A 26,444-nucleotide genomic window follows, 5' to 3' on the forward strand; every position below is an offset into this window, starting at 1 on the left:
TTTGACATAAGATATTCTTTTTCACTTTTTGAACCCCCTCGTAAACGTAGCTTCTTTTTCAGCATCTTCTGTATTTGGTTGATTATTTGTAGTAACAAACCTTTGGAATCGAAGAAAATTTTTTAAACCCCTATGTTTTGGGACAATTCGATTTCAGATATTCCAATGTCTGATGTAGGAAAGGACAAAATAATTTCGGCAATTATATAAAATATTTATTTCTGAGCTGGAACAACAGCATTATTTCATTCTACTTTATATAAAACTCTAGGTTGAAACATACAGCAAAAATAGTTTTACACAGTTCTACCTAGACCTATTATATAAATAAAAAACTATCACATTTAAATGAAGAGATCTATAATACATTACTCGAATAAAAGATTATAATATAAAATACAAATAGAAAAACAATAAAATGAAGTATAATATAATTACAGGAACAAAATGATTCAGACTTCCTTTAACATCATATTTCAATAGAATATCGATTACTAACAGAACAATTATTGAAAAATGTTGACCAAGTTTAAGCGTGACAAAGGATTCACTGGGCGATTGTTGGATAGTACTTTCATCTCTTAAAAATACTTCACACTGTCAGAAGTTTCTGACAGGCGAATAAAACGGTGTGGAATAGTGGGAATCCTATAGATCCTCGCCTCCCACTTTAACAAAATCATGATTAAGCAGTTCTTGAGCTGTAGCTCTGAGATATTGTTTAAATTTGAAACATAACCTCAAGAAGTCTACGCCTTCATCAATCATATTTTCTGGAGGATCTGGGCGGGCACCGGAACCAACCTTGAACATGATCTGGTAATTTGAATCAAGTTCTGACCAGGGTCTCTGAAAAGAAAAGATATGTATCAATCACTAGCCTGTTAAAGCGTTTTCAGTTACCATTCCTGGTTGATACGCAGACATATGAAAGCGAACTACCCTAGCAGCTTTTTCAATCAACGAAAATGTTATCAGGTGTCTGGACTTGACCTAGCACCCTTCGATTTTCGAATTTTGTGCTGCTAAGGCTAAGGTTCAGTCCAGCATTAAGCGTTAACCCCAGTTCAACCTGACAGAATTGAACGGAAGTGTTTCGCTATCATCAGGTGAATGGTTCAGTACCAAGTTCATCGGATTAGATGCATCATGTCACTTTTGAGAGATTCATCATTGTTGTATCCTGCAATTTAGGGTGAAAAAAGTGCTATGATGTTTCCCCATTTCATCCCATTTTTTCGACGATTGTTGGAATGTTCGGACAAGAAGATTGTGATGCCCATTGTGAAAAAATTCGTGAATAATTTAGACGAATTTTATTGGTGAGATTTTGCAGTATTATTTTTACACAGAGGGTCTAGGGTCGTATTATGATCTATTTCAGTAATCATCTTCAATTTTTTTTCAACTTTGTCATTTTGAAAGTTTTGTGTAGGTAATTTTTGGGGAAACGCTTCTTTTTGACCAGTTCTACCTTCTGTTGAAAAAAAGCCTCACCTTCAAATACACCCTGTATAGCATAATGTATTTCAGCAGTAGAAAACCAAATTTTTGAACTTGGTGGCTGGCCCATTTAATACATTCTGTTGAATATCTTGAGAACCGTATGGAACAGAAAAATATTCAATTTTGCACACACAAAATATCGAAAACTTCTGGTGGTACCGCTTCACAAAAAGTTTTCCAAAAAAGTGCTTAGTGCTCGAAAAACCGAATTTCTTGTACAAAACGCCTAGTGATCATGAGCCTCTTGTGAAATCGATTCTTAGTGATTAAAGCACTTTTCTTCCGTACTTGGTACAATTCTGTTAGGATTGTATAATTTCTGAAACGCTCTTGAATATCGTAATGCCATCTTTTTCGAAAACTCACCTTTCCTGAAGCCATCTCGACAACAACACATCCAACTGACCAAATATCAGCAGCTCTTCCATGCCCTTGTTTTGCTGAAAACACTTCTGGCGCCATGTAAGCTGAAAATAAAAAATAAATATAAAAAATAATGAAAATAACATTTTTACGAAAAATATCTATTATAAAAAGAATACAAAAACAACACTAAGAATATTGCACAAATGTGGTAGATAACATTGTTTCAAAAAAAATCCCCTTTTTGAGTCTAGCGAAAATACTACTAAAAAAAGCCATAAATTTGGAAAATAGTAAGATTCCTAAAAAAAACAAATCAAATTAACGATCCTTACCAAGAGTTCCAAAAAGTCCTTTCAGTTCCCCAGCAACCGTCGTGTGTGCCTTGATTTTGGCAGCACTCCCGAAATCCCCAATTTTCAAGCAATTCCAATCATCAGTCATGAAAATATTGGCCGGTTTGATGTCTCTGTGCGCCACACCGTGTTCGTGTAGATAATGTACTCCGGACAACAATTGGAACGTGTATCTGCGCATCAGTAGTTCAGGTAAACCACCATCACATGCAGCTATGATGTTTTCTAGGGTACCCTCTTGACAATACTCCATGAAAACCATCATTTCGTCCTGTGAATGTTTTTTTCATTAGTTCTTCCATAAATTCGAGTATATTATTACTAGGGCCTAAATGCCTCAAGTACATTTTTATGTGTCATGAAAAGAATACAATACTGTGAACATAAAACTCACCCTATGGATTTCGGTACCGTAATACTTCACAAGATTCCTATGAGAAATCCCTTCCAATACTTTCATTTCATCGGTGGCTCTCATGAAACTCCCATCGTCGTTATTTTGTATGGGTATCTCTTTGAGCGCCATCATTTCTCCCGTGTTGTTGTTGACTGCAGTATATACTTTTCCGAACCGTCCTTGTCCTATTTTTATGCCTCTTTGCCACGTGAATTTGACGTATTTCTGTCTTACGCGAAAGCTTGTTGGTCTTTTGTTCAGTACTTTACCGATCAGTCTTGCATTTCTTCGACTATTATCTATTTCCACATCGAGTAGTTCTATTGCTTCTTTGGCTCTAGTTTGGGGACACACGTCTTGCTTGGGAGTTGCATCACCGCATTGTGGGGCAAGTAATTTCCTTGAAAATAGAAGGCATTTTTTACTGATGGGTAATGGATCAAGATTCCAATGAGGAAGGAGTATTCTGTGATAATAAAATGAATTATGTTGAGAAATGTCTTATTTTGAAGTCATTGGGAGTTATCCTAACTCACAACTCCCATAGATATATACAGGGTGTCTCCACGACGCTCGAGCAAATCCCGATTTAGCATCGTCGGTTTCCCAACTACATGACACCATAAAATAGAGCAGTTTTTCGGAAAATCTACAAGTCAAGAAGTTAACAACATAGTTAAATAGTTTTCTTGGCTTTGTCTACATATAGCTCCGCTCTGCCCTAAGCGAAAACACCCATCTTATTAAAATTGTACATTTTAGTTATTTTTCCAGTAATTCAAATAACATATTTCAATTCAATAATTGAGCTCACCTGCTATCAAAACTGAACGAATCGAGGGAATCCTCAGACGGAGAAGACATCTTTTCATTGCTGATCTTTCTTCTGGACCTCTTGTTCCTGTGGGCCGGTCGTGGACTCGGGGAGGATCCTCTGGATCTTCCGCTGTGCGAACTCCTTGGGGACGCTGAATATAGGCCCGAATCCGGAGTAGAGGGGGCCGTGGTACCGATTACATGCGAGATGCACTGATCCATGTCGGTCTTCAGCTGTTCGAATTCGGCCTGCGTGAGGAATCGAGTGTTCTTCGGATCGACAACGGCGCAAAGAAACTCCAAACCCTTCAACGCCCATCTGGGACGCATTCCGCGACCCCTTTCGCATTTTTCCACCACGAACTTCATCCATAAGTTAGCGAACTGCACCAAGGTCAACACGAGTCTTCTTCTCTTCTGGTCAGGTACGAAATCAGTCATTTCTCTGTAGAACTGATAGAGGCGTTAGTATAAATGGATCGCGCCTTACGGGAGGTGAATAATAAATGAGATTGATTCACAAACATACCACCCGCTGATATAAAATCAACAAATGTTACGATCTAAATCGATCTAGCAAACCACCGTCACACCAATCTCTCAGATTACAGCAATCGTATGTTATGAAAATAAAGCAGGGAGATTTAAATAATAATAATAACTGTTCTTTATTAGCTCAGTTGGTTAGAGCTCCAGGCTACATCAGGGAGATTTATTGCACGGAACAGCCTAATTTCATGATAGCTATGCCAATGAGTGATGGCGTGGCCTATAACTACTTGGGGTTGTCATATCTTTTTTCTGGCATACTTACTTCAAATCCAATCTTGTATGCTTGCATTAAAATTTCTCTGACTCTATTAACAAGGGTAATTCTTTCTACATCATCAATAATGGTATCAACAATTACGAACAAAGATTGTATTCTCTCGATAACGTCTGGTATTGTGCATTTGAATTTAAATATCGCTTCCTGAAAAAAAAAAAACAATAAAACTGGGTATAAGGTATAGATCATGTATGAATGAAAGTGAGATACCTGATACAAAATATTTCCTTTTGAATATATGTAATTGAAAGTAACGAACTGTGTAAATGATTCAAAGAAAGTATCTCGAAAAAAAATACGCGTTCTCAATGGGAGTTCAAAAAATTGTTTAAATGATTTGGGGAGTTCGGTTGAAGATTAGGGTGATACTTTCAAAACTGAAATGAATGAGAGAAAGTAAGTTGAAACGCACAGCATTGGAAAAAAACAGAAGTTTTGGGCTAAAATTTATGAGAAAACCTGAATTAATATAAATTAGACATACTTATATCTCATTTTTGTATTATTTTTCGAGAGTAGACTAAAAATTTTTAAAAAATGCGTGCTTTCTTTTTGTTTCCACCTGTTTCCTTTAGTTGTTTTCTAGTGTCAATATGCCATATAACTTCTTTATTGCTGACATTTATTTTTATTTATTGTGATATGTAAGTTTGCCTATATCTCTCAAGTAAATCTGCTAAACGCCCTTTTAAGATTTGTAAAATCTTCTACATTTTATACAAATGTTTGTATTGTTCATTTCGAGAATTTTCTCTATTTGTCTCGTATTAGTTTGAGACTTATTTCTGCAGTTCAGATGCCTGAAGATTATCCCATTTTTGAAGCGATCGAAACATATGTAGCAGATTCGAAAATTGAATTGAAGACGACAAAAAAAGCCTTCCTTTGTGGGGAAAAAAATAACATTTTATTTTATTTACAAAAAGGCAATATATCGAATTTCTTCAGCATGTATATCAAGTGAAATGTTATTTTATTGGATGAGGGCATCACAACATAAGACACCACAAAAAGTGGGGTCATCATGTTATATTCCCCATCCCATAAAATTCCTGCTTCAAATTACTATTGGAAATAAAAAAAAATTCTATTGTTATTTCAATCAGTAAATGCGTTTAAATCGAATAGCAAAAAATATTCTGTATTGTTCAAACTCATTAAGTTCTTACCTTCACCCTCCACACAGCTTCATCACACACTTCATTTTTGAATATTTTCTTGCAAAAAGAAAGAGCTTTTACACTCATTTCTCTTTCCTCATTGAGTACAGGCTGAAGTTCCCTACATATAGCCAGTATGTTGTATCTGAAATGAAGTTATTTTTATATTTAGAAAAGTATAGTAGAAGGCCAGAAGATGCACCTTTCGAACTTGATTTGTTTAAATTTGCTTTCGACAAGTCATAAATCTCGAATTTCTGGTGGTTCTTCTGTACTGCTAGTTATGTATTATTATTCGAATTCACCTATATTGGTATCAAGATGGTACCTCTCAGAAGCTCTTCAAACAACTCGTGAGTGTATGAACTAGTGTTCTGTGCCAAATTATACTTACTTTACGTCATCATCGTCCTGAGCGGCGCCTACAATATCCTCAACATTGACCATCATTCTATTCGCGATTCTCTTCAGTATTGCACAAAGTATTTCGCAAAACTTCTGTTCAAGAATACCCTGTCGATGCGGCATACATTTGATTATTTCACTACAGTAGTCCCACTCTACTTCCAGGAGGTTTTTCTGAAAAGTTACATGTTCTAGAAGTGCCCATTTTTCTATATATCCTAGGTAAGCCATAAAGAACATCTCCATGCATTCATCGTAATGTTTCAGTTTAGACACATACTTGTCGATCGACAAATCTGTAGAGCGTTTGATTGCGCTTATGTAATTTTCAGCCCTATTTCTTTGTGTTATTGCAATATTGAGCCCTTCCTTATATTCTCTGCGAAGAAAAATTAAAAAAATTGGTGATCTCGACTTACTCATTGTTGATAATTCTTACCTCATTAACTGACGTACACTCAGAGGTGATGGATTCAGAGGTCTCTGTTCTAATCTCAGCAACATGAACTGATGTATTACCTCCAAGGGAACAGCGGCGAGAAATAGAAAAGCCGCACGATAAGAAGGTAAGTTTATGGCTTGAGCTTCGGGACTCCATGCTCCGTACCTTCTCAATTCATTCTCCTCGTTGGAAAGAGAAGTCTAGAAAGGGGTTACTGAATTAATATGTTGAAAATAAAAATTATTTCACAAACCGTGAATTGTATTTCAGGTTACTCAATTTAATAAATAAGAAATAGATCACGCCTTCAACAGTAAGGCAGGTAAATAATAAACAAATTTATTCAGATGCATAACATCCGCAGATAATTAAATCAATGAATGTTACGATCTAAAGTTTGTTAGTTCGATTTAGATCGTAACATTCGTTGATTTAATTATCTGCGGATGTTATGCATCTGAATTAATTTGTTTATTCAATTTAATAATTTCAAAAATGGTCATTTTAAATTCAGTTTAGTCACATTTATTTCAGACAACATCAAATGTAGATTAGTCAATTATTTTCAGTAAAATCGTAAATCAGATTAATCAGAGTACAACTAGTCAATTTAATACTCAATTTATTCTAAGTTATTTCAGTTGTACAAAGTGGGCAAAATTCGTTGTCTACTGAGGGGATCCCCAGAACTTTAGCAACTAGAAGAAAACGGATTACACATTTCATTCAGAAAAACAAAGAATGGTGAAAACCGGATCCTCCTAAGATTCTTAGTTTTTGAGTTATAAGCAAAAAAAATTAGATTTTAACGATTTCGAAAAGTTGTCGTAACTTTTTTGTCTTTGAAGTTTCAGATCTGAAACATGACCCTTCTACTGGCACTTTTTCACTTAGAATCTACTAGACGAGCTCAAAATATTTTTTCATTTCGAATCATTAGACGAACTTCCGGTTTTTTGAATACAAACTTTTATTGAATTTTTTATTCTTGAATTGAAAAAAAATCTTTTGTCAGTAGATTCTAGGGATGAAAGTGCTTAAGAAGGTTCAAGTTTCAGATTTGTAACTTCAAAGCCAAAAAAGTTATGACAACTTTTCGAAACCGTCAAAATCTCAATTTTTTTTGTAACTCAAAATCTAGGAATGATAGGCCGGTTTTGTTTTCAGTTTTGGATTAGACAGGAAAAAAGAGCTAGAGAATGTCATCCGTTTCCTTCTAGCTGCTATAGTTCTCGGGATACCCTCAGTAGACAACGAATTTGGCCCAGCCTGTATTCTATCAATCACATATCACATTCAATATACACCGTGTTACTTGTCTACAGAGACAAGGGATTTCTGAGATGACCATTTTTTTAAGATACCCCACCATGAAACAATCTGCCAGATTCTGTCCAAACAAATTTAACCGGACCATTCAGAACCTCAACCTACCCTGAAAATTTCAAATTTCTAGCAATTTTCTATCGGAAATTAGGGTGTTTACGCCCGGACGGACGGACAGATAGAATTATTGAATTTGACCAAAATTCTTCATCGATATGTCTATGGAGTTCAACCATTTTCGTCACAATAATCGAAAATCACAGACATCTCGCACTTTTTGCGCGCAAAATTTGAATATGTCGTACAATTTTCAAACACCACGAAATATGGTGTCAAATATGGAGTTTTTGAAATTGGGATATATTTTTCCTCAAGCCGACATTTTAGTTTATTCACTTAAAAATAATTAATTCATTTGTGCAATGAAAAAAATGTCAAATTCGAAAGATTCCAACCACAGACGTTTCATCGATTCACATGCACTTTGTCTATCGAATTCTATGGCAAACATAGAGAATCTTCCATAAGTTCCTTTCCGCATCGGAAATAAATTCATACTTGAATTATCCCAAGATGAACGAGAACATCGCCCTACAAAGAGTAACTCTCAGAACTTTAGAACCAACCATTTTCAATGGACTAATTGTTGGAGTAATAATTGCTAAACAAGAAACAAGACAATTCACCGATTCCAAGTCCACGCAAGCTGGAACCAGCAGAGCAGTATTAAACTTTACGCTCCGAGATTCCCCACAGGATTTTATCAACGTTACGTACTGGGGAAAATTTGAAGCAATCTGCGAGGTTGAGGACAATTTTCACATAGGGGATGTTGTAGAAATAATCAGACCACAAATTGTGATCCGAAAATTCAACGACTATGGCGAACAATTCCGACCCAAAGTAACGTCACCATTTTCCCTCATTATGAACGATTTATCCAATATCCTGCATCACGAAGGCGATAACGTTAACAGATACAAGGAATTATTACGCTTACCAACAAAACCACCTGGTTTTGTACCTATTAGGGACCTCCATAATGGTGGAATTTCCATCAAAGATACCTTTGCAGATATATTAGGTGCTGTTGCTTTCGCTAGTAACGTAAGGATGGTAAAATTAAAAAATGGAAGTGAAGCGCCAGTGATCGATGTGATTTTGTTCGATCAAACTCATCAAGGAATAAGGTTGAACATATGGAACAAGGAATACGTTAGCAAAGCTGGATGTTGGAAACCTAGAGAAACCATAATTTTTGTGACAGACGTGAAGATAGATTGGTCTGGATTCCACAAAACAATAGTGGCTACCTTCAGTTCGAGATCTATATTAACAGAGAATCCGATTGGAAAGGAAGCGGAAAATCTAGCGAGATACGCGAAAACTGCTCGATTGGAAGCTCCAAATACGTGGAACCAAACATTTGACATACCTGACGTAGAGAAAATTCAGAACGTGATGAGCATACAGCAGATTCAAAACCGTTTAGCCATAGGCAGAGAATCAACGCAAAACGTTCAGTTCACTGCACTCATTTACGCCGTTGTCACCCAACTAGATCTAGATGGCTACAATCGACTTACCAATAAGAAATGTGGACACTGCAAAACCCTTATAAAATCCACGAATATTTCGGGAAAATGCGAGAACTCCGTATGTCCCGTGGGACAGAATCAAGAATCCGTAGAGCCGGAATTTCAGTTTGATATCAGGATGAGTATTTCAGATCACACGGGACACTTGAATGACTGCAGGCTGACAGGAAAAACAGCTGAAACCGTCTTAGGTTGCTCCGTTCGCGAATTTTTGCAAATGTCCGAGAGCGATAGGGGCAAAATGAAATGGAAATACCTGTTGGAAAGATGCGCCATTCGGGTCTTCGTTTATTTCGATAATTATCAAAGGGCGATTGTCTCAGTTCAAGGGTGCAATGTTGCAGACAGCCTGGAAGTAGCGGAGAGAATTCCAGTGTATTGATCTTCGAGGATAATTGAATTATATCCCAATAAAATCGGTTTTAAGCAGTATCACAAACTCTGTGAAACTTTAACATTGTTAACATTTCTGAATAAAGTTTGGTTCTTTGAGAATATGACTAATAATATAAAAGAAATAAAGGGAACAACTGCCGAACAAGTGATTAATACTTGGTATTTCCATCCTTTGCGTTAATTACAGCTCGGCAACGACGGTTCTTACTCAAAATGAGTGATCTTAAAATGTTCTGATCTAATCCTTCCCAGATTTCTCCGAGTTGGATTCCTAAGTCATTAAGAGTATCTGGATGATTTTCTGAACTTCTCAGCCTTCTATTGAGGTTGTCCCAAACCTGCTCAATCGGATTGTGATCTGAACTTCTTGCTGGTCATTCCATTCGAGAGACTTCAACCTCCTTCAAGGTACTCCTGAACGATGCGCGCACGATGGGGTCTGGCATTATCGTCCACAAAAATGAAATTTTCACCAATGTATGGGGCAAATAGCACTACATGCTCTTCAAGAATGTTTCTTATATACTTATCAGCATTCATAGCTCCATTATCAACGACCACTAGGTCTGTGCGAGCAGTCAAAGATATTCCAACCCATACCATAATCGATCCTCCCCCGAAACCAGTAGCACAGAACACGCCTTGACTTACTTTATGACCAGTAGTATTCAGGAAATTGCACTGAGCATATCTTTCATGTGGACGTCTGTGTACAAGGGAACGTCGATCACAATGGTAGAGGCAGAATCTAGACTCATCTGTGAAGAGAACTCTTTCCCAATCGGCCTCTTCCCAATGGATGCTCTCTCGCAAAATCCAAACGCGCTCTTCGATGGGCTGGGGTAAGAGCTGGGCCTCTTGCCGCGACGCGAGGCCTTAAATCATATTCTATGGGGCGATTTCTTATTGTCTGAGTGCTAATTTGCACCTCATGAGTTTGCTCAAGCTGAATTTGAAGGAGGCGAGCGGTTGCAAGCCGTTGTCTCAACGAAGAAACTCTCAAGTAACGTTCTTGAATGGCAGTTGTTACCCGTGGTCTACCCTGTCCTGGTCTTCGGACATTCATACCTGTCTCCCTGAATCGCTGCAATATTCTGGACATACTTGTATGGGAAACTCCAAACCTTTCTGCAATTCTTGTGTATGTCCACCCTTCTTCTCGCAAAACTACCGCTTGGGTCAAATTGCGTGTTTCGCGTTGCTCAGCGATCGAGTGTAGAAAATCAAACGAAAGAAAAACTATTGATCACTAGAATTGATCGAGAACAACTGATTTTAGAATGGAGCCAATACATTCAAAATCTGATAATATCATCTTTTTTTATTCCTGCTGGGAAAAAACATCTGTATTGAAGAAAGAGAGCACATGGTGGAAGCGATAAGTTTTTTCAATTGCTTTGCGATAATTCAGCTAACAAACGGTCTAGGGTCGTATTAGGATCTATTTCAGTAATCATTTTCAATTTTTTTTTTCAACTTTGTCATTTTGAAAGTTTTGGATAGGTGATTTTTGGCGAAACGATTCATTTTGACCGGTTATAGCTTCTGTCAAAAAAAAAGAATAGAAATAGAAACGTTTTTCAATCATACAAAGCGAGTGAAACTGCAAATTAAATTGGGCATCTTATAAGTTGGTGAAATCTTAAACTTTTACTCACGTTAGTGAACACATCGCCATTCCTTGGTTTCTCCAACGTCAATAAGGCCTTATTAAGTACTTGAACGTGTAATTTTTCCAGAAAATTCAAGCTTTTCTTCAAAGCCTGAGTTTTGAGTACATTTTCAATGTACTTTCGATAAGGTGAGGAATCTTCGTTCTCAGTCATCTTCATCAAATGAAGAAGAAAATTATTGCTCATATAATCGAAGTCTTCAATGTTGAAATCATTATTTGGATCATTGGGAGAAGGACTTTTTTTGCCCTCCATTTGGTTATTACTGCCCTCCGTTTGGTTATTACTGCCCCCATTAGTTGTTGATTTCTCAGAGGGTGTGTTCCATTTGCAATTTTTCGTGTCGAGAAAGAATAGGAACCTTCCGAGTAGCATTAAATTTATTCTGTGTAATCTTGTTAGATTTACCCATAAGCTGATAGTGGCAACTCTCCCTTCAAACTCGGGACTTCTATATATTGGATACATCTCAGCGAAGGCTTTTCCAGATGGGAACAGTGACTCTGCTTTCTCCAAACGTTGTGACAGCTCTTCTATCTCCTTTAATGCCTCACTTTGCGCATCAAGGCAGGCGACGCAATTTATGAACGCACATCCAGAACATTCTTTTTTGCCATTCTGTGTTTGAAGTTCCTTAGGATATCTGCCACATCTTTTTGGCTCGAAGCGGTAATTCATTAAGTCATCAAGCAAAGTTGCCACTTCTTTTCGCTCTTTGCATAGAAATATATCTTCTTCGACAGTTGTTCGGCTTGCATGGTAAGCCCTCAGCTCTAGCCATATGACATCTCTGTACTCGTGCCATCTGAATTCTTCTCGGCTGGGCTGTGAATTATAAATACTCAATTAGTTTATAAGATAGTTTCGAAGTTTATCATAAAAAAAATTTCTGAATGAATTGTGACTGAGAAGAAAAATTCTTTGGTTGAAGAAAAGAGAATTCCTGACGATAGCTGGCGATTGCTTGGCGTAATGTTGGATACAATGTTTCTTCAAACTCTTCTGCCATGAATAATTCCAAATAATGTTCCCTCGAGAAATTTATTCAATTTGACCTCTCAAAGCTACTTGATGGATCACTAATGATATAATCAGTCAATACCAAAGCCTACATGTGACAGAATTCAGAATGTGACATCAAGAACTCAAATGACCAATCAAAATTCATTTTCAATCAAAACGCACTTGAGCGTTTGTTAACGGGAAAATCATTAGAGCTGAAGCTAAATACAGTATTTAAAATAAAAATAAATGAACTGTACCATCTCACGATTCCTCTGTTCGACTTTGTGTAGTTCCGCTTGTTTTATAAACATAATCTGCCTGATAATCCCATTGAGCTTCCTTTTTGTTTCTTTTGAATCTTCTTTGAAGTTCGTTATTTTGCGTTTCGGTATTTTTATCACAGTTCTCATCTCACAACAAATCGAAAATATTCCACTATTTCACACAGTTCACTAGGTAAAACCACTTCATGAAATGCATCAAGAAAATGTATGCAAATGATTTCAAACCCTTCAGTAATTTTAGTTGAAGATGCGTAGTAATAAATGGGCGGTACCTCCTGGATACCAACCCAGGTAATTCACCGAATGTGGGGGATACCAAAAAGGGACTATTTCAAGCATTTGAGTTGAGTTCTCTATATGGAATATTCAGTTACTTCACTGGTGTATTGAATCATGATCATTTCTATTATTTGAAAACAAAATATCAAATAGTTAACGACAGTGATTCCCGATTCCACAAAGGTTGATTGGGGAATCAACGCTTGATTTACAAATAAACGTCAGTTTGTTTTCAATGGGTAATTTAGTCATGCGCATTCCAGCGTCAAATTATGATCCGTATACATCCTTTCAATGATCCTCTATTGCTACTTTAGCAATATATTCAGAAATAAAATGGTTTCAGTGATTTCGTTTTGGAAATAGAATGACTGTCAAATCGTTGATCACGCAATCAAAGTTTTGTGAAACCGGGGGTCAGTATCGCCTCCTATAGTGTTGGAAAAAATAAGCAATGCGTTGGCCATACATGTTCATTCAGTTTCATAAACCGACCAGGGGCGTAGCTACCGCGGTATCAGCGGTATCAGTGATACGGGGCCCCCAGGCTTTAGGGGCCCCCGAATGTCTGTATGCAAAAAAATTCCTGAAAAAATTATCCGAAACCTCTTACAGGTTTCACAATAGCATTTTTGAGAATAACTGCTAAGACAACCATTCATTTCAAAATCCCGTTCATTACACCGAATTGATCATTCAGATAGATACGAATACTTAAAATCAGAAATGCAGAAAATTCGTGCCATCAAAGAACTTTTAGAATTAGTCCTGATAAAATTCAATAGCCTTGCATCCAGTTTTCCGGACGTTATTACTTTCAGACATGTCCTTATTGTCAATAGAGGGCAGAGAGGGAACAACTTAAAAAACTGAAATCGTCATCAGCTATGGCTGATTTGATAAATAGATTTGCTGAAATAAAGGCTAGAAAAGTGTATCTTTAATTTTTTGTATTGTTCGTTTATTATTTGTTTGTTTATTATTTTATGTTGTTTGTATATTATTTCGCTATTTTCGCATCAAGTATGAGTTAGAACTTTTAATTATAAGTACCTACATATAATTATTTCGATACAAATCGAACATTTTTTGCTACTTTAATTTTGACTTCACCCTTCCTTAGGGCCCCTCAACACATTTTGATACAGGGCCCCTCTAAGGCAAGCTACGCCACTGAAACCGACTTCGCAAAAATGAGCTCAAATTACCAATTGGGGAATTCCTTGTCGAGTTAGAACTTAATTAAAATGAAGCTTGGGAAGCGGGTGAATTTTAAGATCAACGAGTTATGTATAATGCCGAATTTTCTGAGTTCACTCACACATCGTTTGGGATTTCTGTCTCCCTGTTTATCGCTAATCCCTATTTTGATCAGCATGCACAACGTGCGATGGAACAGCACTCTACTCGTCATGGTTTTATCTTCCTCTTCGTCATTGTCATCCATTATTTGTTTCTTCTTTTCATCCAACTTACTGTCATATGAATGTCTGTTACTGTTGCAGTTGAATACAGTCCTTCCCGACAGACACATGAACCGCTTGTTGCATTCCACTTGAAAGCTTGGTTGGGGAGTTGGGGGGCCATTGGGAACGTTAGTGATGATCATATTTTGAGCGGCCTGGGCGCTGGCTATGTCTAGTTTGAGGTCTCTTTCGGAGCCTCGAAGAAGTTTGAGCTGTCGTTTGGTCATCCTCTTGTTAGTTATCCCATTTCCGCCTGAAATAATGAAAAATTAGGCCATCGAGTATTTACCCCCCCTTTCATCTTGAGAGCTCAAAGATTAACGTGCTCCATTCAACCAACATATTTTCATAGAAGAGGGACTTCATATCGAAAATCGCGAATTTGTGGTTAAGCCCTTATGGCACGAAACCCTCGACATTATACCTGAAACAGCTTACTACCTTACAATAGTATACCCAGTATTTTATGGCATCATAAGAGGCCCATTCAAAGACTTTTATGGCTCTTTCAAAGACAATTTGAATAGAGTGCCATACTTGAGGTAGACAGTAGAAGGTTCTCGTCTTATTCGTAATCTTACGAAAAAAATAGCGTTGGAGATGTCTCACATTTCTTCGAATAACTATTGCAAAAATTTGTTTTTCAGAAAAAAATATCATGGGATGAGTGGAAACCTATTCTTATCAAAATGGTATTTGTTGAGATCAGTGTTCTAGGTACATAGTACTCCTGGAAAGTGTATGAAACATCTACAATAAAAATATGTATATATTTTTTTAAATTTTAACCTATTGTTTAGTTAATAATTAATTTAGTTTCTTTTTACATGCTGGAAATTTGGGCTATTTCCATCATCTCTTTGGTTTAAGTTGAGTTTTAGAAAAATAGAGAAAAATGCATAGAAAGAAAAAACACAAAAGCTAACAGAAAGTTCTAGGAATTTTGATTTCTTTTTTCTGTTTTTCGAATAGAATCGATAAGGGTAATAACAAATATAGGTCATTGCTTATATGCTATATTTGAAATAAACGACTGTTACTACTACTACTACTAGGTCATCATATGAATTTAATCGTAACTCTTATTTGTCAACATTGAAAATTGCCATGAAATTTTCGATAATCTACTTTTGTTATGGTCATTTGTGAAAAAGCAGGTATATCTGTTTATCTCGGAACTCTATTTAGCTATTTCGAAATAAACCTGGATCAACACCTTGCATGTACTTGGGTAGCCCAAGAGGGAAATTCGGGATTTACTCGAGCGTGTCAGATTAATATAAGGGAAGATACCTTGGACCCTATACTGTACCTTTATCAAATATTAGACCTGCACTCGTATATAGGGAGAATTGTCTAGGAGAGCCTGTCAGAATAGTAAAAAAAAAGATCATTTTACATACTCGAGCGTATCAGATAAAGATAAATGTGGTTAACTACATGAAAAAGTAACATGAATTTATTATCAGGGACACGTAGGGCATATACCTACAGCATGTTAATCTAACACGAGTATGTACACCTGACGTTTTTTTTTTTTTCACATCTTTGAAAACCTGCAGACGCTTTCCCCACCGCTGAAAGTGCGTACATCATGAAACCTTTTTTTCCTCCTGTCATCTAAACATCACAATCTATTAGTATATATAGGTCTCTACGACGCTCGAGTAAATCCTCATTTAGCATTGTCGGCTCCCCTACTATTGTACTTTATTTCTGCTATCCCTAATGGGGCCATAAAAACGTAAATTGTCGGCTACCCAAATGCTACTAAATAGTTCAAGAAATTTTTACAACTTGTCCAATTTTGACCTACCTATTTAACAGTGAAAAGGGATTACACCTGGTGAAATGTCCCATATACAATATTATTTATGGTGTGCTAAATAATGAATGAGGATATTTGTATATTTGTTTCTAGATAAGAGTAAAAGTAGTTTATTCACCAGGTTCCAATAAATTGCACTGTTCGTTCAAAATCTTGAGCACTGAATGAACCATAATTATTTTAGTTCAAGTTTTTCTGATGGTTGAATATACTATCATCCGAAGATGTTGTTTATTGTTATACAATTAAACAATTTCTCAATAGAATGAAACACGACATACAGTGTACCACGGTGGATGGCCTACTAGACGTTTATAGAGAACTAATCACAATTTCGTGCTGAAAATGTTGGGATTTTCCAAAATGAACTTTCTACCTGAAATATTTTCAGACCACTGTACCATCCGGTTATACCGGAAACGGCCTACTTTCTTAATTAGAATCTTTCAACGTTTTTACCTTGGGTAAAAATGGTGAAAACGGGAGGTCACACTTTTTCGAACACCTATTTCTGCGTCGAAAAAATGTTCACCATTTTTAATTCTGCCATTATGCAGTACATTACACTATTTGCTGTTTGGGCAGCAAATGCAAAGGGTGTTTATGAGAAGATCATCAATTTGGACTAATCGATGCCATCAAAACTCAATATTTTCAAATTACGACCTACATTTTTCATTATATCATTCGATTCTGAATAACAAGAGAAGACAAATCACATTAATGAACCTTCTACCTAAACTAAGAACTTGCAGAGTTATCAAGGAACTACTCAAAAAGGGAATAACAGCAATTTCGAACTGCTGAAAACGTGTTTGAACGCCTTTCGAGATAAGTATGGAATTCTACCGGCCAATCAGAGGTGGCTGACGTTAAATCACGTATTTTGTTTTTTCCCGGCTTTCTAGGATTAGGAGGCCTATTTCAATAAAAATGGTACAATTTCATTAAATGACGATGACTTTGAAGGATTTCAAAATTTCCTGGTAATCGTTTGTAAAATAAAGAAGATAAGCAATATCATATATATCTCCGATTTCTCAGTAAAAATCTAGATTGAAAGAAGATCTCAAGATTGGAAGGACTTGCAACGGCAGAACTTTTTTGTCAATAAACTTAATTTCTATGTGGTATAGTTTGGAAAATGGTTAGAATCGAATTTGTCACCTCCAAACCAAAAATACAGACCCGATAGAATTGAAAATTGATACATGCCAAGTCATTCATCTAAGTACTTGACGCTATAATCGTAAGGAAGTTTTTGTAGATTAATTAATGCAAAATTTTAGTGTCATCATTGATATACTTTAATATAATAGATTTACACACAAAGATGTCATGAAGCAAATAGGTTCTAACACTCAGTTTTAATCTTCTAGTGCCCGACGGTCATTTTTGACATTTTGCACAAGTCTTCGAATCGATACTTTACACATCTCTGAATTTCAATTCAGTTTCGAAAAGGTGATTTTTTGAATAGGTACTTAGAAAAAAATTAGTGAGCAACCACCTAAAAAAAATCACTATCGATGAAGTCGTTAGCTTTTAAGCGTAACTTCAAATCCATACCCATAGCGGTCACCCATCCAGGCACTGAACTCGTCCAACACTGCTTAGATCTCTGCCCAAATTTTATTTTGACAACTTAAAACTAATAATTGGCGCTAAAATAACCTTTTGACTAAATTTGTGTGTAATCTAACGAAAGGTTTCTGAGACAGGGAATTTCTGGTGATAGGATATCTACGAAGTTTTGCACAAGACTTCGTATCCGTAGTTTACAATTACTAATTTATAGAGATAGTGAAGAAAAAAATTCAATTCTGAAAGCAAGGAGCACCCTCAAATGAACAGGGTGGCCCATTTTAAAAGATCCACTGAAGAGCTCATTGGAAAGAGCCTAGATCAGATAATGATTAATTTATCTGAAACATTTTCTGATCCAGGCTCTTCCCAAGGAGTTATTTCGGTGGATCATTGAATCCAATCACTCACCATGATCTGAATCAGTCATCTCAGCTTTAGAAATCATTTCATCATAAATATATCCCACTGTGTTCCTCCTGGCAATAGAGGCCTTTCCTTTCGATGTTGGAGATGGCATATTTCTGCAACATCATCAATATTGAAATTACTTCAAGTAGGACAGTATAATTCTCAGCCAGAAATGAAATACAAAAAGAAATGATTCTTCTTGAAATCCACTATTCATCAAGATTAGATATTCATTAGTATAATCCATTTAGTAGTTAGAATGTTATCGTACCATTTATAATAGCATTGAGTTTAATACTCAATGATGATAGTGGGGAAAAGAGGAGGTTCTATACAAAATGAGAAGACATATAAAACAGACATAAAAAATAGTTAAATCTGAGTGTTAAATAACCTGCACAAAATAACTTGGTTATGAACTTTGCCAACTTGAAGTCAATATTCACCATATGTTGGAGGGTTAGGTCAGGTATGAAAACAATGGTCTAGTTAGCTCATACATACAATATGAACCCAAAATAAAAAAAGAATTTCCTTCTGTCCTATTTGACCCGCAATTTTTGACATTTTTTACCTGATTGTAATCCATGTCCTTTTATCACTTCTTTCAATATCAAGCTTTGGTTTACCAAATTTTTTTTTGATACGCCACTTCCCATAAGTGCCAAGAATTTCTTCATACTTGCTCCTATGAAAACTATGTGAGATATGCCAATAAAAGTCTTGAAATTTTTAATGTAAAGAATCGTGAAAAACTTTCTAAACTTATTAATTCAGTTGAAAGCTACATTTTCATATATCGATTGAAATTCAATCTAGGATGATTCTGCATTTTCTGAAACATTTTAGTTATTTCGATTTTTTAATTGATTTTGTTCCAGAGATTGGGAGAGAAAAACCTAAAAAGTTTCAGAAAATACATTTTCATAGATTGTTTTACTTGGTTCTGTAGTAATTTCAAACCTAGGCTTCAGTTTATTGTGGGTTAAGATACAATAAGGACATCCACCATGAAGTATGGAATCTAGACAAGAAAGCTAAAATATAATTGTACACTTATGTATTGGAATCCTTTTCATAATAAACCAGCGAATAAAAAACGCCAAATCTGATGAAGAATTCCAAAAAAGTCACCTCAAAATTCAATAATACTCATACTTCTGATTATTATAAAATGCATTCACATGAATAATTTGAATTTCTGCTGCTAATTGAAACAAATTATTTTGTTTCTCTTGAAAATTAGGATATACTCAAGTGAAAAACCAGAGTGCATTCAAAATAGAATGATTCTATCATAGTACCATTCCAAAGGTTCTGACCTTTGCCAGTTGTGGGATATATGTAAGTATATAAAAAAAGCATAATTTGTTCTAGAAAAAAGAATAGGAAGGAATGTTTTTAATACCTGTACCATGCTTGCTCTATGTCAGTGATCTAAGGAAAGCGAGAAGTGAGGGAAATTGGAAAGTGGTCTTTAAAACACTCAGTTACATTACCCCGTTCTATCTCGTTGCTTTTTCTCTCTATGTTTCCGAAGAATTTTGGTTCTTGGGGGCGTCTTTCCATAAATATCATATTCATCACTGAGTTCAGGTGGGAAATAGTCTACCATTCTTGAAACGTACGTCAAAAACTAAATAGTCGCTAAAACACCCCCTACAAATGTGCGATTTAGTTATCGCGACGTAACATAATTAGAGGTAATCAAGACTTAATGTTTAATCGAATGATTATGTATCATTTTATCTGTTTACATAACCTATTCGCCAATCTTACAACATTTAGCGGTGATATTGAACTTGTTTGTTTGGATGGAGGATACATATGTAGTAAATGAGTGACTTACGTTGTACTTCGCATCTACCACCAGTATTACAGATTGTTATGGCTCAAGGTATCCATTAGAATCGTCTCACAACTCAGAGAGTTGAGCGTCACAACACAGGTGATTGATAACTGATGTCAAAATTGATTTTTTGAGGTTATGCTTTTTGTCAACTTTTTACAGGTGTTTTAGCGATATACATGTATTTATGGTTGCCTAAAAATTTAGGAGATGCGTGCGTACTCCATTCATGCCTTTCCTAAAGGTCTGTTCAGACGCTAAGACCTGGCTTGCTCTTGCTATTCCTCTCACCAGATTAATTTAATTCTACTTTTTTGTATTTACTTGTCCCCTAGCTATTTGAAGTGTGTTCGAGATGTTATATTTTTTGGCTTTCCTACAACTACAAATTCCCGATATATATACCTTCTGATTAACCTGGATGCATATACATGTTATAGTGATTCTATATTTGTATATATAACATCAATTATTTTAAAACCACTTTATAAAATGCACAGCATAAGGAAATCAGGGTTGTGGTTTTTAAACTCAATACTATAGAGCAAAAATCATATAATCATGTCTGTGAGAGTTTAACCATTGTATAAAGATATACCATTGTATAAAGACCACTGTGTGGTCTTTATACAATGGTTTAACCAAGTATTTTCAACTAGAATTTGCTTGAATTGTTAAAAAACATGATCATAAGCATAACTTTATTGAAATAAACAATATAGAGTAACAAAAACAAGCATCATCATTTCAACCAGGAGGCCATTTCATTTGTCTTCCACCCAGTACATGTACATGCAGATGAAAAACTGATTGACATCCATCTTTACCATTATTTATTACCAATCTGTAACCACCAGGAAGTTTTTCTTTGCCCAATTTACTTGCAATGAGAATCAATTCACCAAGTAACTGAAATTATTGTATGAGTTATACCAGTAGTAGTATTTTTGATATTAGTCACATACATCTTTATCATTTTCTTCTGCATCATTTAGTAATGCAATCCTTTTCTTAGGTATCACCAAAAAGTGTACAGGAGCCTGAGGACTCACATCGTTGAAAGCTAAAAGCCTGTCATTTTCATAAATTATGTCTGCAGGGATCTCTTTGGAAATGATTTTATCGAAAATTGTAGGTTTGCTACGATCCAACTTAGCCGAAACGGCCTTTTCTACTTCAGAACTAATCTAAAATGAATAATACTGAAATATGAAAGTAAATATTTGAACAGCTGACCATTACTTTTCTAGTATTCATATTTACTGAAAAAGAGGACTTCGGTATTGGCTTGATTGAGTAGATTTTTTTGTCGAGGAAACATCGACTGATTGATCGTAATACTGACATTTTCTGAATAGATTATTTCTGGATTTAGTCATAATTTTTTCGAAAATCAGTAAACAAATATAACCTATAAAAAAATTACAGTCATAGAATAGTAGTTTACTCGAACTTCTTATTAGGAACGAGAGCCTTATCATTTTGTCCAAATTCTGAGTAGACAACTCATCAAAAGAGTTTAAGAAAGAAGAAAAGTTAGAGTCAGCTTTTGCGAGTTTGTTGAAATTCACAACCAGTGTGGAGCGCGATAAAAATTATATTCCAATATTTTCAACAGCAATGGCGCATGGGCTACCTCTAAAAATATTACATTAATATCTTTGGCTACCTGAAAGCTATGGAGGATAGAGAGACTCTCTTCCCTACCTACTCAAAGCCCAGGAAATTTCATTCAAACTTACTTGAAAAAAATTCATTTTGTGGTGAATGGGCTGATTGATTAGTGGCGTAGCTAGCATGAGGCGCGCCATGAAAAGATCAAATTAAGTCGTTAGTTCGCCAAAAATTCTATTTTGAAAATAGATACTGGGGGATTCATGATGAAAGGGGAAAACAGAAAATGAGGATACTGCACATTTCCACATATGACAATGAAGCCAAAGAAGCCTTTATATGCAGGGTGAGTCTTTGAGTCGTACAAATATTTTAACAGTAGATTCTTGAGGTCAAAAAAACACTTTTTTCCTTTACCATTTTTGCCGAATCGGCTCGGTTCAAGATACAGGCTGTTGAAAATCCATAAAAAATGTTATTTTTAGTCTTATCTTACAAACGGTTTTATCGAATGAAATGAATTTCGGAACATAGTTTTTCATTTATTTGATGAATGTTTCTCGAACACAAGATATCATCTACGTCTTCCAGTTTTCTCATTATTATCATTACGTACCACAAAGTATCAAAAGTTGGCACACCCAACACCCAACTCTTGAAACTAAGTTGGACGGTATGTAATGAATATTTGAACCTTTTGTAAAATAAAAGTATTCTTCATATTTTCTCGTTTAATGCGCCGTTTTCGAATAATATGATATTAGAAAATTAAAAAAGTATATCTTTGATAAATTCGAAAAATTGGATACTTTAGCTGAATGCAACTCTGTTTAAGATCCACAGGTGTTTAGTGTCACAGATTTAGCTAGTTATTCTAAAGGTAATTTTGTTTTTTCAGGGATGGAACAACTCATTATGAAATGAACATTTAAAATTGCTACATCTTTTTATCAGGGCCGAATAAAAAAAAAATGGTATATGGTATATGAAAAAAGTGTGTCTTTTGACCTCAAGAGCTTCAGTGAAATAATATATCAATCGACTATTGATAATATCGCACATATTGAATTTTACCGTCACCGTCGCACTTTGTACTTATATCTCGTGAAGTTTGGCTTCATAAATATCATCATCATAAAATTACGTGTAGTTTCTACAGCTTCTGGATTTTCCTTTTATTTTGAATCACTCTTTATATGTAAATATTTTAGGAATAATGGTAAAATCACTCGAAAAATTGACATAAAACTCATAATTCACTCTGATTCCGGTGGCTATTTGATTTTTCTCAGGTTCCTGTAAAAGTTGAACATCATTCGGTGAATGCTTTCTTAGAATCAGATATAGATTTTTTTTGTGATACGATCTGCACAAAATTATGTTCAAGTGTTTGGATACAGTATTTGTACAACAATTTTCGATCTAACTGAATCGGTATTTTTTCATATATGGAGAAAAAAATTCAAATGTCTATAACTGTTGTAACGTGGTTTCCTCGGAGAAAACTTATCTCGAGCGCCAGCTATTCTTTTCTCTAGGAAGAATAGTAAACCTACCAGAGTAGCTGCTAGTCGGAGACAGAGTTCGCTATTATCTAGGGTGGTAGCGATAACGAAGTAGTCAAAATCAAATTATCTACCAGTTTATTCACACCTTCAGAAGCTTATTATATATACAACGGAAATATGTGTAGGTATGAAATATGAGCGAATCGATCAGCAAACATACATTCGGGAAATTCGATCCGATCACGAGCACTTAATAAAGTTTATACCGGGTACAGTGAAAAATCAAAGGTTGTTCAATAAAATGCGCCAACCAGAACTGACGAAATGGATACTAAGGATGACCTCGCGAAGTAAAATGACTGGCTATACGGTATCGGGATGTAATTAATTGTATTTCTCCAGAAATGAAAGAAACATAACCAGGGCGGATCTACTCGAGACTTTTATTCGCTACCCCAAGGGCTACGCTCCATGACTGATAGCGAAGAAAAGGTCTATTTTGAGCGCAACTACGGGATTTCACTGACGACGAGCGGTATCTCTTATTCTCTACCCCAAGGGCTTACGCACCATGACTGATAGAAAAGAAGTGATTTCGATTTCAACACTTATGACGCGGAACTCGAACGGGGGGGTTGACGGGACTTTCCCTTCACTACCCCAAGGGCTTATTCACCATGACTGATAGCGAAGGGAAAAAGTCAGACTCGCGAAACAGGGTAAAGTACGATAAAAGATAACAGAAAACGATACAGTACAGCAGTGTCAAAGAAGTAACCGATGTAGGTCTAATAAAGAAACTGAACGGTACAGACGGGGACCTACCTCCTTTATTCAAGGCACTCGCGGAAAAAACGAAAAATAAAAATTAATTTCTAACAGCACTACCTTCGTAACACAAAATTTATTCTAAATTCGCTGATCGGCTCATCGGGCACACAATCGCAAAAACAAGAGAAAAGAGAATCAAGAGCGTCAAGTGACAAAAGAGACTAAAAAGTAAAAAAGACCGTCGCGGGGGAAAATCTGCTTTTATAGGCAAATCCCACACACGTTAAAAATCTGAAAATTCCAGAATGCGACAAGAGTGAAAAACGTCGTCGCAGATCCGGTTTATCGCATATCAACACATCAGAAAAACGTCAAAATCTTCAACGGCATGCAAGAAAAACAACGTTAACCACAGATAAACGGTTTTTTACATTTACTCTGCCTATCGGAATGAATGTACTGAATATTTGAGAATTAAATATTTTCAAAGGCGGAAATGTGAAATGAAAGGAATGCACTAAAATGAACTCCAATTTTCTCAGAAAACTGGGATTCATTACACTGTAAAACTAAATAGCTCTTGTATCTTTCGAAGTAAGTATTTACGTCTAGGCGGACAGACATATTTTTGAATTTAAACACGATTTCTTCAACAATTAGTCCAACTTAATCGTTTGAGATCATTTTTTGAATAAAAGTAAAAAATATGACATATTAGGACAAAATTAAAAATGTCCCCTTCATATTCATAGAAATAAGCGAGCAAAAAAATGCAAAAATAACATCCCGAACACAGGTTCTACTCTCGGAAGGCGAATAGATAGTGCGAAATTAATAACCTTGAGGCAGATTTTCCTAAGGTAATCGGACCTTCATGAAGGAAATCATTGGAGAGTTTTCCCTCGCGTTAACGCTTGATCGTGTTCCATCTTCATTTCCCTTCATTTAAGTCCTTCCAGTAAATGGTCTCTTTGTTAAATATAGATATCCGCAATGTAGATTTTATTGTTCATTCGGACCGGGAGATCTTTAGAAATAAGAAATTAGGAAAAGAAAACGTAGAAATTAAGGAGCAGCCGGAGCGGTCAAGATTCGATAGCAATGAAAGAGTGGGAAACTCCATCTGCCAACTCTGGTAATCTGTTTCCTTTGTTATGCCACAATTTCGGATCTCAGATTGTTACATATCTATATGCTGGTTTTATGGACGATTATTGTTAGACACGAATGTGTATTTTGTATAACTTCAAGGGAGGGATCACGATTCATGCATTTAAGATGGTTTCAGTTTGCTATATTGTATTGTAAGACACGGGGAAGATAGAAAGATTTTCGTTTAAAAGATATCTAGAGGTTATCAGTTTTTATATTTCTGTTAAGGGTGTAAATGTGCTTCGTTATTACCATATAGAGGCTCAAGAGGCTGTCTTATTCTAAAGGAGCCAAACTTAAAAAGTAGATGATACAAGTGATTTTCAACAAAAAATGTCGTACCTATAACATGATATGGTCGAAATGTTGAATTTAACATTTCTTGAATATAATATTTCTTGATTTCATGAAATCAATAATAGGTATTCTTCAACCTCATGAAATCACATAATTCGAAACAGCATGTATGGTAGCCAAAAATTCTCATTATTATTGTTATACCTACATTACCATAACCCACAACAAATTGTATACTATCTTGGGTCTTGAGGTATTCATTAATACTAGAAGGTAGGTACTATGCTTCCGATTTTGACAGGGTTGTTCCATTATATTTTAGTGGTGTAGCTTTGGACTCGGGAAACACATACTTGGTCCAAAAAAAAATGTTTAAAAATGTTCTTATAAAGAATATTGTGGAACTTAGGAGGAAATGAGTTCAATAGATTAACTTTGTCCAAAAATTATTCATATTTTAATGATAATTTTTCTTTCTGATGTGCCCTACCACCTAATTCTATCACTATCTATAATGTATTTCCTCTGAGTGTACTAAGATAAAGGGCTTTTTTGATTTGGTTACCAATATACCTTTGTATATTTTTTAAATTTATTTTTATTAATCAAATTAATTCAGATGCATAACATCCGCAGATAATGAAATCAACGAATGTTACGATCTAAATCGAACTAACAAACTACCATCACTCGAAGTATTACCAGAAATTTCATTTCGTCGACAAAGAGTAGATGCTGACCATGGTTTCGGTATTATTTGACCTCGTCAGAGCAACAAAACTCATTCGTCAACAAAATGCTATGAATTGCCGGCTCCTTTTGGCTTTTATTCCATATCAGTAGCGGGTATGGTGTATAAATACAGCGTACCGACATCTGACAGAGAAACGGGAACCAACCCCATTCAATTTCCTAACTCTCAGAGCGAAGATAGCAGTATGCATCTATATGCTTTATTCCCATATTGCAGATATATTGCTGACGAGGTCGAATAAGACCGAAACCATGGTCAGCATCTACTCTTTGTCGACGAAATGAAATTTCTGGTAATACTTCGAGCGATGGTAGTTTGTTAGTTCGATTTAGATCGTAACATTCGTTGATTTCATCTGCGGATGTTATGCATCTG

The 26,444-nt window shown here is 35.7% G+C and overlaps 3 protein-coding genes across 7 annotated transcripts; 1 reads left to right on the forward strand and 2 right to left on the reverse strand.

Annotated features, from left to right (window-relative positions):
* Window positions 1-193: 193 nt before the first annotated feature.
* LOC123318711 (mitogen-activated protein kinase kinase kinase 4) lies at window positions 194-20,096 on the reverse strand. Of its 5 annotated transcripts, none has more exons than XM_044905413.1 (15): window positions 19,974-20,094; window positions 19,624-19,783; window positions 18,699-18,812; window positions 18,125-18,237; window positions 14,157-14,554; window positions 11,253-12,092; window positions 6,272-6,474; window positions 5,822-6,211; window positions 5,437-5,572; window positions 4,253-4,411; window positions 3,437-3,891; window positions 2,620-3,022; window positions 2,205-2,496; window positions 1,873-1,973; window positions 194-849 (listed from the first exon to the last, which is right to left on the reverse strand). In XM_044905413.1, the coding sequence occupies exons 2-15, from the start codon at window positions 19,737-19,739 to the stop codon at window positions 649-651; spliced, it is 3,921 nt and encodes a 1,306-aa protein (XP_044761348.1). In that variant the 5' UTR covers window positions 19,740-19,783; window positions 19,974-20,094; the 3' UTR covers window positions 194-648. The 5 variants fall into 5 exon arrangements, with proteins under 5 accessions (XP_044761348.1, XP_044761347.1, XP_044761351.1 ...); XM_044905412.1 differs by having other exon boundaries at window positions 18,699-18,821; XM_044905416.1 differs by lacking the exon at window positions 18,699-18,812.
* LOC123318712 (meiosis-specific with OB domain-containing protein) lies at window positions 8,161-9,655 on the forward strand. The gene has a single exon (XM_044905418.1). The coding sequence runs from the start codon at window positions 8,174-8,176 to the stop codon at window positions 9,578-9,580; it is 1,407 nt and encodes a 468-aa protein (XP_044761353.1). The 5' UTR covers window positions 8,161-8,173; the 3' UTR covers window positions 9,581-9,655.
* A 564-nt stretch (window positions 20,097-20,660) lies between the features above and the next one.
* LOC123318834 (histidine triad nucleotide-binding protein 1-like) lies at window positions 20,661-21,396 on the reverse strand. The gene is made up of 3 exons (XM_044905586.1): window positions 21,216-21,396; window positions 20,939-21,160; window positions 20,661-20,882 (listed from the first exon to the last, which is right to left on the reverse strand). Exons 1-3 carry the CDS (start codon window positions 21,318-21,320, stop codon window positions 20,721-20,723), a joined length of 489 nt encoding a protein of 162 aa, XP_044761521.1. The 5' UTR covers window positions 21,321-21,396; the 3' UTR covers window positions 20,661-20,720.
* Window positions 21,397-26,444: the final 5,048 nt, after the last annotated feature.

This window comes from Coccinella septempunctata, chromosome 8 (genome assembly GCF_907165205.1).
Source record: "Coccinella septempunctata chromosome 8, icCocSept1.1, whole genome shotgun sequence".
Lineage (NCBI taxonomy): Eukaryota > Metazoa > Arthropoda > Insecta > Coleoptera > Coccinellidae > Coccinella > Coccinella septempunctata.